General features: G+C 48.6%; 1 protein-coding gene across 9 annotated transcripts in view; it reads left to right on the top strand.

Moving 5' to 3' along the window:
* Nucleotides 1-4530: 4530 nt before the first annotated feature.
* CRIM1 (cysteine rich transmembrane BMP regulator 1) overlaps nucleotides 4531-12826 on the top strand; it is a 187638-nt gene continuing 179342 nt past the window's right edge. For 4 of the 9 annotated variants that reach the window (XM_057309227.1, XM_044391147.3, XM_026478812.4 and 1 more), the window contains exon 1: nucleotides 4570-4963. In XM_057309227.1, coding sequence (XP_057165210.1) covers nucleotides 4633-4963 — 331 coding nt within the window. In that variant the 5' untranslated portion in view covers nucleotides 4570-4632. Of the gene's footprint in view, nucleotides 4964-12826 lie in introns of all 9 variants that reach the window. The other 5 variants (XM_048222724.2, XM_048222722.2, XM_048222723.2 and 2 more) reach the window with 3 other exon arrangements.

Genomic DNA, 12826 nt, shown 5'->3' with positions numbered 1-12826 from the left:
TCACCTAGCAGGGATTCCCGCTCCAGCATAAAACTTGAGGAGACACTCAATGAGAAGGACTCTAAAAATAACAATATAAAAGGAGAACAACCATTTTTATCCATGTTATACCCTGTGTGGTTGGTATTCAAATGTGTCTCCATTTTACACAGGAGAAACCAATCCAGAAAGGATAAATACCCTGTTCAACTGCATGTAAACAGCACGAGAGAGGAGAACCTGTGTTGTGCACGTGCCTTACCAGGCTTCCAATCCCTCAGGAGTAGCTGAGGTACACGGGCAGGGCAGGTAAGACAGGAGCTCCCTTAGTAAAATGAGGTACAACTGGTGCTGACCTAGCCCAAGTACCAGATCCAGAGCCAAGATCCGATGGCTGAACCCCCAAACCAGGGGTTTCTCTGCACTGAAAAGTCCCAAGCCCAAGGTGAGCCCAAGGTGAGCCCAGCTGTGGTTGGTAAGAGCCATGGGGGAAGGAAGGGAAAGGAGCAGTTTTCTTGTCCTGGTTTCTTCATAGATCTTTCTACTATGTATGCAACATCTTTAGAAAACAATGAGACTTTTTCTCTGGTGCAAGTCAGCTCTAAGAGTGTGTTTTTTAGACTCAAAAGGCAACTCCTACATTTTTCCTCTGGTAAAACACAAACATCCCAGAGTGTGACTAGAGGGGAGAGGTTGAACTAGGCACCATAACCAAGGAGGAGGGCTCTAATACCAGTGGTCTGTCTACTGCTCTCTTATTTCCACTTTCTGCCAGGTCCCCAGCTGGGTATTTGATTTTTAGACCTTTTCAACAATTTAGCAAACCCCTCCCATCCAACCCTCCCAACGGCCAATAGAGGGCGGACTGTCTCTTCTTCAGATCTCCATCAGAAGTGAAGTCTAACTCCCTTTCCTTTTAGACCTGTGGGATTTGGTTTTGTGCACTACCCCCCCCCCCCCCGCGGCCCAGTTTGGAAGACTCCTTCATGTTCAGCCACCCTTTCAAAGGCTTATTTTAGAGGCATTTACTAAAACCAAGAGAGAAAGGCTACAGACAAGAAAGTTCATGTATCTTTTTGCCTATAATTCTTCCCTCTCTTTTTCAACTCAATCAGCCATGCATACATTCTTACAAGTCATGCACCCCCCCCATAAGCTGACAATTTAATGGAGTCCAGACCTATTTAGAGAAAGTTTTATAATATACCATGATAAATGCTATAAGGAGAGGTAGTTACAAAATGTTATATAATAGATCAGGGAATAAGCTCAAGACACTTCCCAGAGTAGGTGGCATTAGACCATATTCCATGTATGACTCTATCTCTTTCATTTGTATATGCCTTCCATGGTCTATGTTATCCCTTCCAGTCTACTTTCTCACTTGACCCCCAATTGTCACCATGTTGGGCCCACGTATCCTTTCTTCTGTATCTTTACTCTGGTCTCTAAAGATGAGGGAATCCTTTTGTGTTTAAGCCTCAATCTCAGCCTTGGCTTCGGGCCACCTAAGAGTCTCTCCTGGATTCCAGGGAAGAAATTGCTATTTCATAACTGAGCTCCTAGTTCACATACTGGTTTCAGGTAAGGTACCAGGCCCTTGCTGGCTTCTTATTTACTACTAGTTACAGGCTTCATGTAACTCTTCTTGTTTTCTGCTTTGCTTCTCAATGATTTCTATGGCACAGGACCCCATATAACTTGAATTTTCTAAGCTGATATATCCATCTTAGTCTTAAGAATCTCTCCAGTCCTTTCTAAGGTGAAGTTGAATTCCCATGAGAAGTCAGCCTTTATCACTTTGTGTGTGTCTACCTTCTACCGGAATCCCAGGAACGATGGATGGTGACCTCCACATTGTCTCTTGCCTATGTTCAATCTCTAGCTTTCCCTAACCCTTAACATATTGCCTTAAAAAAAACAAAAAACAGAAACACAAAAGCAAGACCTTGAGAATGATTGTCCTTCTTCTTTCAATTGACAGTGGCTTTCTCACGCCTGCATTTTTTTTCCATCACCTGACCTTGGCTTTTCCTGTTGAGTCCTACAATGTTATCTGCAACATTTTAATAATGTCTTTATACTTGCATTTGAACAGAAATATAGATAACCTCTGTGTAAGAGTGGCAAAGGCCTTTTAACACAGCCCAACGATGACAGTTTGTTGGCAAATCCCACAGCACAGTGCTGGTGCCTCGTTGGGGTACAAGCAACAATCATGTTTAACAGTGTGGTGTGTTTTTATCTTTCTTGAATTCTGCTAATAGAAAATCGAGCATATTTCAAATGGTTTCACTAATAGTTATAATTGTAGAACTTCAGGGTATGAGGTCTTTCAGAGGGCATCTAACCTGACCTACACAACTACAGGAATTGTCTCTACAACCTCTTTGGAAACTAGTCATCCCAACAGCTCTTTAGACCCTTCTAGAAAATAGGATGCTCATTCCCGGTTTCTACTATTGAACATCTTCTCTATCACCTGCTGATAATCAGTAATAGTTAATAAGTCTCTTCCCCTCCTCAGGACAAAGAAATATGATTGGAGAAATGCTTAGTTTTCTGATGCCAATGACTGGGGAATCTTCCACTGGTTAATTCTGGCTTTTTGGTTCAGAATTCGAGTGGTTAAATCCAAAATATTTATGATAAGTATAAATTTGTTCCGAAAACAGAGGATTTCAAAGCCATCTTTGTTTCTCCTTTCTCCTTACACTGCTGTGCTATTAACTTTTGGTTCGTTAGTCACGATTTTCAGGATCCACTTGGCTGCCACCTCTCCGGAGCCAGACTATTCTGGATCGGAAGGTCTTCTGCCCATTCCCATCTCACACCGGCCACAGGACTTGATTGCCGCCCCTCCCCCCCCCCCCCCCCACGGATGCAAGTCACTTTTTGTTAATTCACTAATTGTATTGACCTTGGTACATACCCTGTGAATAGTGGGTCATTACAGAGCCTGTCATTTCCAGGTTTCCTGACAGTCACAGAGGAGAAACAATCTCCACACAACGCATTTTGCATCCCTTCAGTTACTTCTTCGCCAGGGTTTTCACAAATAATACTTGCCACACATCTTCTTTATTAATACATTTACAATAAATAAGTAAACGGGAAAAAAAAAAAAACAAACCCCACCACTTCTGTCCAGGAGCTTGGGAAAGAACAGGGCAATGTCAGATGATATTAATGATGCATGAGATACACGGGTCCAATCATGTCAAGACTTGTAGTAATCCCAGTATTTGGCCTTCCTCAAGGGAGAGAAATTCAGCTCTGCTACTTTCCATTCACCCCCTCCCATAACGTAACACCTCGGCACAGAAGGCAGAGCGACCAAACACACAGGATGTGGACGGTTAAAATTCAACTCGAGCTCCAGCAGCCCTCAACCGTCCTCCCCACCCCCTGCGGAATATTTACCTAGACCATTTAAAGCACTTAATTAATTCACCAGCAGCTTCGCTGGAGGCGTCTCGAGCTTCCCGAGACTCCATTACATAATATCTTTCACAAAGTCTAGCCCCAGCTCGAGTGGAAGATGGATTCTCATCCATTTGCGGAGGTTTCCGCGCATCTGCTTCCCTTTCGATCCGGCGGGTGCCCCAGCCAAGGCTGCAGCAACCCCCTCGGCCCCGAGCTTCGGCGATCCCCGCCACTCTCCGAACTCAAAGCCGGCCCAGGCGGCGCAGCCGGCTCGTCCTCGCGGCGCCCAGGCCAGCCACGGGGAGCCTGCGGGCGCTCGGGACGCCGCGCCTCTCGCTGCCCGCCGTGTGCGCCCCGAGCCCGAGCCGCAGCGCGCCCGCGGACTCCCGGCGAGCGAGGCGCGTGAAGGCTCGGCCGCAGGGCCGACTCCGCGCGCTGGGCTCCAGCCGGAGGAGCCGGAGGGGGAGGAGCAAGAGGAGGAGGAGGAGGCGTGTGAGGGAGGAAGGGCCCGGCCGCCCGCGAGGGAGGGCGGGGGAGGGGGAGGGGGAGGGGGCCGGCCGGGCCGGGAGGGGTGGGGGGGCAGCCAATGAGCGGCGCTCGGCGCGGGGGGGGGGGGGGGCGAGGTCTGGGGGATGAGGTAGGATGGGGGAGGGCGCAGCCCGAGCGGCGGAGGCTCGAGCCATAAACAAGCGCCCGGAGGAGCCGCGCAGGAGTGAGGCGAGCGGGGCGCGCGGAGCGGACGCCGCGGATCTTCTGCTGCGCCACCGCGCCCACTCGGCGGCTCGGGAGGCGGGGACCGGCCCGGAGGCTGCGCCGCCGCCACCACCGCCGCGGGGTCGGCCGACGCGGAGGAGGAGAGGGAGGAGGCGCCGCCAGCCGGAGCTGGAGCCCAGCGCAGCCGCCGCTGCCGCCGCCAGAAGTTTGGGTTGAACCGGAGCTGCCGGGAGGAAACTTTTTTTCTTTTTTCCCCCCTCCCTCCCGGGAGGAGGAGGAGGAGGGGAAGCCACCGCTGGCGCCAACGCTAGTGGGCTCGGGGTCGGCGCGGCCCGCAGGGGGGGGCGGGGGCCTCGCCCCGCGAGGGGAGGCGCGCCCCGGGGGCCCCGAGGGGGGCGGCGAGGACCGCGGGCTGCGGGTGCGGCGGCGGCGGCGCGTGTGCCCCGCTCAGGGGAGGACGCCCGCCCCGCTCCCGGCCCGGCTGCGAGGAGGAGGCGGCGGCGGCGCAGGAGGATGTACTTGGTGGCGGGGGGCAGGGGGCTGGCCGGCTGCGGGCACCTCCTGGTCTGGCTGCTGGGGCTGCTGCTGCTGCTGGCGCGCTCCGGCACCCGGGCGCTGGTCTGCCTGCCCTGCGACGAGTCCAAGTGCGAAGAGCCCAGAAGCTGCCCCGGGAGCATCGTGCAGGGCGTCTGCGGCTGCTGCTACATGTGCGCCCGCCAGAGGAACGAGAGCTGCGGCGGCGCCTACGGGCTCCATGGAGCCTGCGACCGGGGGCTGCGCTGTGTCATCCGCCCCCCGCTCAATGGCGACTCCATCACCGAGTACGAAGTGGGCGTATGCGAAGGTACGGCCGCCCGCCGCGGGCCCCCTCCCACCTGGCTGCGCTGAACAAAGTTTGGCCGAGACTTTCCCGAGGAGAGAGGGCTCCGCGGGAGGAGGGGGCCACCGTCCTCGGGAGAGGGCCCCGCTCCCCTGGTTCCCGCTCGCCCGCTTCCCCGGACGCTGGGCGGGCCTCGGGCCAGGGTGGATTTCGTGGGTGGGGGCGGGTGGGGGTGGCCGCGCAGAGACCCGCACAAGTGTGGCCGTTCGGGCTGGGACTGGGGGGGGGGGCGCCCCGAGGTGGGCACTGCGGAGGCTGTCGCGAGCCCCTCGGGGAGTCCGGCCGTGCCGCCCTCCCCGCACTAGCGCAGTGTGCTACCGAGTGCTGCACACCGTTCTCGGAAGTCCCTTTTTCTGTTGGCAAGAAGACGTGTCTTCAGCTCATACTCCCTGTGTGACTCTTTTATTATTTTTTCCTTGCGCTCTTCCTTCACCTCCTTCCTCCTCCTTCGCATGTAAATCAGTTTCAGCTCCGGAATATGTCAGCCCAGGGGAAGTTACATACGGCGGTTACTCATTTATTTGCCTATTGAAAACAGTCAAAGCCTTTCTCTTCTGAATGGGGGCGGAGGGGGGTGGGGGGGTGTCGCACCTAGGAGTGAAAAGTTGTTGCTGACTATTCGTGGCTGCTTTTTAAGATCAGATATCCGCGTGTTTCCTATCGTGTTGCCGGTTCCTTCTGCTTGTTTGACAGCGAGGGCTGTTCTGTTTTCTCCACGAGGCATTGTGCACCTCGGTGTAGAGACTGACGGAGGGAGAAGGCGATTAGAGTAGTGAGCCTCCCCTCGTTGGGTGGACCCCTGTGAGCGGGTGTCCGCCCTGAGCCCTGCCTGCCTCGGCCTCCGGGTGCTTGGTCTGGTTGGGGGACTAGAGAGAGGCAGTGAGTTCTTTTTATTTGGCTACTGGGCAGGACTCGGTGAGCACCAGTTAAAAGCGGGATCCCTGCTCGGGCTGACGTCGGGGTGATGATGCTGTTCCGGGGCATCCTGGTGCAGAGCGGCTGCCTTACTTCTGGAGGGGCGGCGAGGAGGAGGGGCCGGCGCCCTCTGACCTGGTCCCTTCCTTTCTACTCACAGCCAGACCCAGGACACCAGGGAAGGGTTTATTCTGAGGCATCCTTCTGTGTGCATGTGTTTATCGTGCCGAGGTACTGAAAAAGAAGGTGGCGGTCTTAAGGATAAAATGGGTCTATTAAAAGACTTAATTCTGTGATTGTCTTTAAATACACATACATTTATTTATACCTGTAGTTTTTAAGAGTTTGGACAGTTCTGGAAAATCAAGGAGGCTTTTCTGGTTTGGAAGCTAGTGGGCAGTATGGAGCGAAGGGAGCTCTTCGCAGAGGGAAGGGGCCGCGCGCTGCTGCGCCCTTAGGACATTGGATGAGAAGAGTTTATTTTCTGCCTGAAACACAAAAGCCTCCCAACTGGTGTTAAGTCCCATGTTAAAGCATGTGTTTTTATTTCTCACATCAGGAAAAAGTGGCCGGGAGGTTAACTTCTGATACAGTTTTATGTGTTTGATTTGGGGAATTCTGAATGAGTTGGACTGAAAGATGCGTCTTCGAGCCCTGCCACTTGGAGTGTATAATTTACTTAAGCCAGCCTCCCACAAATCGAAAAAGAACAAGCGACATGAAACAAGGCTAACTGCAGTGGAAACTGGTATACTCTGAGAAGGACTTAACCCTTGTTTTGTTTCTTCTCGATGTGTTTCTGGTGAAGGAAAGGCGGAGCTGGGGAGCAGGCACCGTAATCGAGTGTCTTGGCAGCCGTCTTCCGGTATCACGGTATAGAGTTATTTTGGCAGTTTGTCGGTGAGCTTTTCATTCCTCTGAAATGATGTGATCCCTCTTAGTTTGATTTCTTCTGGTAACACCCCATGCACTTGGTATTAGCCTCGAAGATGCTTGGAAGTACTTGTTTCCATGATTATATCGCAATTAACGTTCTCTAGCAACACTTCTCATTTAGCAGGACTGTTTTCAGTTGCCAAAACTGGGCGCTCAGCATTTTTTTTTTTTTAATCTCGTCTTTTTAGAATTCTAAAAGCAGCAGTCAAGTTGTATTCTAAATCCATTAAACCAAAGGACGAAGAACAGGGCTACGTGGCATGATACAGTGTTTGGATTTACACAGATGCTGTCAGTCGTCTGTCTGAAATTTCAAGTATTTTCACTTTACTACAACATTTATGGAAAACATAGGATAAATAACCTTTTCTTCTTTTTACAAAATTAGAGGAGTCTTTAAAAAATGTCCGTTAATTATCTAGAAGGTGCTGACTCTTTTTTGTTAATTTGTAAGAAACTTCTCAATGGCTAGTCTTTCCCTCAGTTTCCATTTTTATTCAGAAATTCACACACTGAAGCACGATTATTATAACTGACGTGAATAGGAACTGATGGATTTTATTCATGTTGAAGTCTCTTTCGTTGCAATTTTTGCACTAAAATGACCCCTACTGGTTGTATCTGTTAATGAAAACTGTTTTGAAAACTTACTTAATTGGCTACGCTGAGAAATCATATGCACATTATAGAAATATTATCATGACTAATCTACCGGCTTTCGAGGACATAAATTAAATACCATTTACATTGTTCCGTTTGCCAAATTGCACTAGTTTTTATTTGTGTTACTCTCCATTCTGGCTTTGTGGTGAAAAAAAATCATGTTTTTTAACTGTGGTTCACATAATGAGTTAGATAAATCAGAAGCAAAAATGGACCCCTTCCAACCTGTGGCTCACTGTTTTAAGTTTTTAAGGCATGTCAGCCCTTAGAGGCTCTCAGTAAATGTGCATTGAGCAAATGGATGAACAGCCTTCTCCATAGGAAGAATTGTGAAGAAAAAATATTTTCTGAAAGATTAAGTAATGTGAGGAGTTGTGCCCTGTGAGTCATGTGACATGTACACTTGGTCTTTTCAGCATTGTTTAGATTGTTATCAGCCAAATCATTCCTTTAAAAAAAAAAGTTTTTGGTTTAAATGCATTTTAAAAATCGACCACAGAGCCAAGTACCTCAAGTTTTTTCTGCTCTCTCGCAGTCTAAAAAGTGCTTTCTGGCCCCCAGGAGGGCACAAGTCTCTTTACTGTTTCCACTCATTAGGTGAGTGCCTGTTGCCCTTTCTGACTTCCAAAGCGGCCTGTTCCATGGCTGGGCTGCCTGCCTCCAGGTAAATCGCCTAGAAGCCAGAGAAACGAGTTTGAATTCTGAACTCCTGAGGAAGAAGATTGGATGGGAGATCAAAGACAGAGTTTTGAAAAATTACCCAAGTGGGATTTTCTAGGAAGAATGTTCTGATTGTACCATGAGGATTCTATATTGAGATGGGGGTGAGGACCATTTTCCCTCTTATGTGGAATTGTACATTATGCTTCTGTTGTGAGGGGTTGGGGCAAGGTGGGGGGAGCACGAGCAGCCTTCTCTCTATGTAGTAAAAGGGCACATGATGGCTTGAGTTTGGCAGTTTGTGAGGACAGAGTGATTGGGACCTGGCAGACATTACTGAGAGGCTCTGCCCCGAGAAAGCTGTTATATTAGAGACAGGTGATTGTTGTGATAGGTAAGTACCAACTCTTTTCCCCCCAGTGCATATTTACTCGGGAGCTTCATCTTTGTGGAACTTTCCATGGTTTTTTTTTTTTTTTTTTTTTTAACCATGGCATCTACCAAACTATCTCCTTCAAAACACAGTCCTTTTATTTCTCCCAGGTATTTTAACGTTTCCTTCCACCTAGTTTTCATGGGGGTAATGAGGAGGAGAACCATACTATGGTTATGTGGTGGGTGCTTACAGTTTCTTTTCAAAACCCTGGGAGACAGTGAGGGATGGAGATCATGGCTCCTTGGAAAAGAATGGAGGATCCGAGGTCAGGCTGCAGGTGGCAGGTTTGTTTCCCAAACCAGACCATCTGGCTAATGCACAGGCCTCACAGATCTCCTCTTGTTGCTCTGAAATGGAGGACTTGCAATCAAGAGTCCATGGATTTAAATTTTACTAATTAAAAAGATGAGGGGGAGGGGCAAAGTTAATACTCTTATTATATTGGCATTTGAAAACTGGAAACACCCAGGACTCCTTGTTTTTGCGGAATGTGTTTTGCTTTCCCTCTCAAAAGTCTTCAGGCGGAGCGAGCTCTTAGAGAAAGCCAGCAGAGGGCCTATAAAATCACGGTGCTAGGGTATGGGAAGAGAAACCAATGCAAGTAAACAAGGAAATAATTAGTTCCTCCCAGAAGTAAATATTGACAAAATATGGAGAGACTATTCACTGTACATATACAAATGACAGGAGTGGTGACCTTCACTTTGACTCTCCAGCTGACAGAATCCTGTTATTCAGGAATCCAGTCACATAAAACACTTGGCAAATGAAGTGCATAGTACCAGAGGCAAAAATAGCACATCTAGAGAGATTTGCTGCCATTAATTCATGCTTAACAGTGACCAGGAGAATCCCCATGCAAGGATGTTGGCAATGCAGTTGTGAACAGGTTGCTTCATGAAGAAAACTGTCTGAAGAATCCTATGGGCATCACATCCAGCGATAGGAGGTATTTAGTGAAATGGAGCAGGTTTCTGTGTTCCGTGTGGCTTGGTGAGATGCGATGACTTGGATAAACAAGGGAACGGCTTGGGGGTGCTGGGGACAGGCATTATGAAGTTGGGAGGAGTAAGTAGATGACTCTAAAAAGATAAGGGAGTGGGAGAACCAAAGAATGACAAATGGGAGAAAGGAAAAATATTGAATTCATCTTAGGGCAACTGTGTCGTCCTTTGAAGAATAATCCAAAACGCATTCCAGATGTTAATTGTGAAATTCTTGAAAAAATGTGGGTGTGTTTAACATCTTTCAGGCGACGTCAGTAACGTGGTGGGATGGTGGTGCTGCTTTAGCGTGTGGACACTGCCAGGTGAGCCAGGGTAAGACGGTTGGAAGGTCAGGTGTCTTTGGTGGCACATGCACTGTCAGGATTTTGAAGACACCCCAGTACAGCTCAGTTAATTATTTGAAGAGGAAACTGGATTAGCCAAACACGTATGAGTAACAGACGGAAAGCCTTCCTTCTCAGAGACTGAATTCTCCAAAGCTGAATTTTCAGAGATCTGACTTGTCTTTGCATAGAAATCAATCACCCATTCGTCGATTTCCTACTCTGTACCAGGCCTTCTGCTGAGCCAGAGGGCAGCTGGGGAACACCCCTCTCAAATGTGTTCCCTACCCTGTACACTCTTTTCCTTCCTTCCTTTCTTTTTTTTCTTTAAAGATTTTATTTATTTGACAGAGAGCCAGAGACCACAAGGGGGGAATGGCAGAGGGAGAGGGGGAAGCAGGCTCCCTGCAGACCCCAGGATCATGACGCAAGCCAAAGGCAGACACTTAACCCGCTGAGCCACCCAGGTGGCCCTCCTCTACACTCTTCTCATCTCAATAAAGAATAAGGCAGCAAGACCTTAAAAAGTCTGCATAATAATACAAGTTCAAGCCAAGTAGAAATGATTTTGCAAGTGTGTATGTGATTAGTTGGCAAGTGAAGTAGGTGGTTAAAATTTGTTCTAGGAATCGCAGGATCTGAGATGATCTTTTCAGGCTCTGACGGCAAAGCTGAAAAGGGGAATTTGAATTCAAACTAGGTTCAGAAGTATGAATAGGAGCTCTTTTTTGCGGAGGGATGGGGATCCTACCCTTTCTTAGAGCCTGTGCAACATACACCAGTGTTTCCCAACATCTGAGAATGAGGCTGCATTCTTAATGCTTTACTAGCTGTGGTTCAGAATGGCAAGTTTCCTTTCCAGAGTGATTTTCTCCGTGTTCTAGCTTGTTCCACTAGGCAGATGAGCGTGGGCAGTGAGCTGAGAGGTGTCCCTTTATATCAAGCATCTTCCCATCTCACCCACTCTCTGCTGCTTGTCTTGGCCAGTTAGCCCGGTCAAATTACGAAAAACCTCTGTGCTTCAACAAGACCTCGGTCTTTTGGTCAGAGGAGTGGTGAATAGACTTAAATTTAAGAAAGCTCTGAAAGTTAACATTTCTAAGTGTTCATGTTGGGCCCACATGAAAAAAAAATATTAAAAGATCCTTTTTTCTTTTACAAAGTGAACAGATTTCAATTCCTTACCTCCCTTCCCCAGCCCCAAGTAATAATTTCCCATGCAGAAGACTTACACCTTGATCAAACTGTGCCATGGTTAAACTTGGCTTCTGAGGTCAGATCTGCCCATCTACGTCTGTGCATCTCAGTTTTCCGTCTGTGTGGTGGGGTTAATAATAGGGTTGCTGGAAGGGCTCAGTGAGTGAATTGCTATGAGGCACTTGGAAGAGGTACTGGCAGGTGATAACACTTAATAACAACAAAGGTACTAACCAGTATAAGTAAAACAACTTGATACGGGTGCGTTCTGCTGTTCCACTTAATCCTCCCTACCTGAGTCATGATCATCAGTACTTACAGAGTTTGGACTCTTAGAAAAGGAACAAATTATCAAGCCCAGGTCCCTTCCTGTCTTCTACCCCAACATCATAAGTGCATTGAATAAACTTATTTAAGGGCCTCAAGCTATTTGCTGCCTTTCTTCAGATGCCCATTTGTTAAACTTTGTCTAAATAATTTGTATATTTTGGGTAAAAATAGGGAGGAAGCTGAAATTTTTTGTGTTACATCGTATGAGTTATAAATGTAACCATTTATCTGTGGGCTGATATTTCATTTGGCGAAGAGAAGGACACCTAACCTCACTGTCATCAGCACTATACATGTTTCTTCACCTTATGTTCTGGGGGAAGAGTTTGCCCTTAGCTCCTGGAGTGTTCACACTGCTGGTCACCACAGGATGTGACCCGACCTGAGCGAAGGAAGAGCTTGGGTTGCTGCAGCTCGCCTGGTTTGGGGCCCCAGTCCCACCTGCTGCTGCAGTTGGTACAAACTAGCCAGAACTAGAGGTCAGACATTTAGCCAGTCCTCTCCTTCCTACCTGTTTTCCCTGCCGTCCTTCCGCCCACACATATTTACTGAGCAGCTGCTGTGGGTCTGGTCTTTGTGCTGTACTGTACCGATGCTGCCTCCCGAAGCCTCAGTTTCCCCATTGGTAAATAGTAATAGGTAGCATGCGTGTTTGTTGTGAGGATTCAATGAGATAAAACTGTGCTTCTGGAATTTTAACGTGCGCACAGATCACCTGGGGATCTCGTTCAGCATGGAGGTCCTGATTCAGCAGGTCTGGGTGGGGCCTGAGATTCTGCGTTTCTAATAAACTCCCTGGTGATGCCGAAGCGGCTGATCCTGGGAGCAAGAACCCAGTCCGTGTAAAGCGTATAGAACAGAGCATGGCCCATGAGGCCTGATAACGTTACCTGCTATTATCGTTATTTTTCAGCCAAAATAAGATAGGGACCCCGCTTTCACAGAGGCCACGGGCTAATGGCAGATAGCTGAGGCAATTCTATCCAAGACAGCTACCTGCAACTGTGAAGCCCTGTGATAAGCATCTCAGGAGCAGCAGAGAGGGGATCTAAGTACCGGGAAGGATTTAGTGGGGGGTGCGGCACCCAGCGAGGCCTGCGGGTGCGCTCTCTTCCTTCCCGCTTCCCACTCCTCTGTGCAGGGTGTTTTAGGGAAAAAGAAGGTAGGTCTTGATACTAGACAAACCTGTGTTCAGATCTCAGCTCTTATTTTTTTAACTGTGAACAACCAGCTTGCATTGTTTTGGCCTTCAGTTTCCCATCTGTAAAAAGGGAATACTCATGGCTTTCTGTGAAGTAGATGTTGTAGTGAGGATTGGAGAGAATACATACATATAATTACATAGATAACGTGTGTGTTG

The sequence above is a fragment of the Ursus arctos genome, unplaced genomic scaffold (assembly GCF_023065955.2).
Source record: "Ursus arctos isolate Adak ecotype North America unplaced genomic scaffold, UrsArc2.0 scaffold_8, whole genome shotgun sequence".
Lineage (NCBI taxonomy): Eukaryota > Metazoa > Chordata > Mammalia > Carnivora > Ursidae > Ursus > Ursus arctos.
Note: the sequence above shows the minus strand (reverse complement) of the source record. Positions and strands in the feature narration are given on the sequence as shown.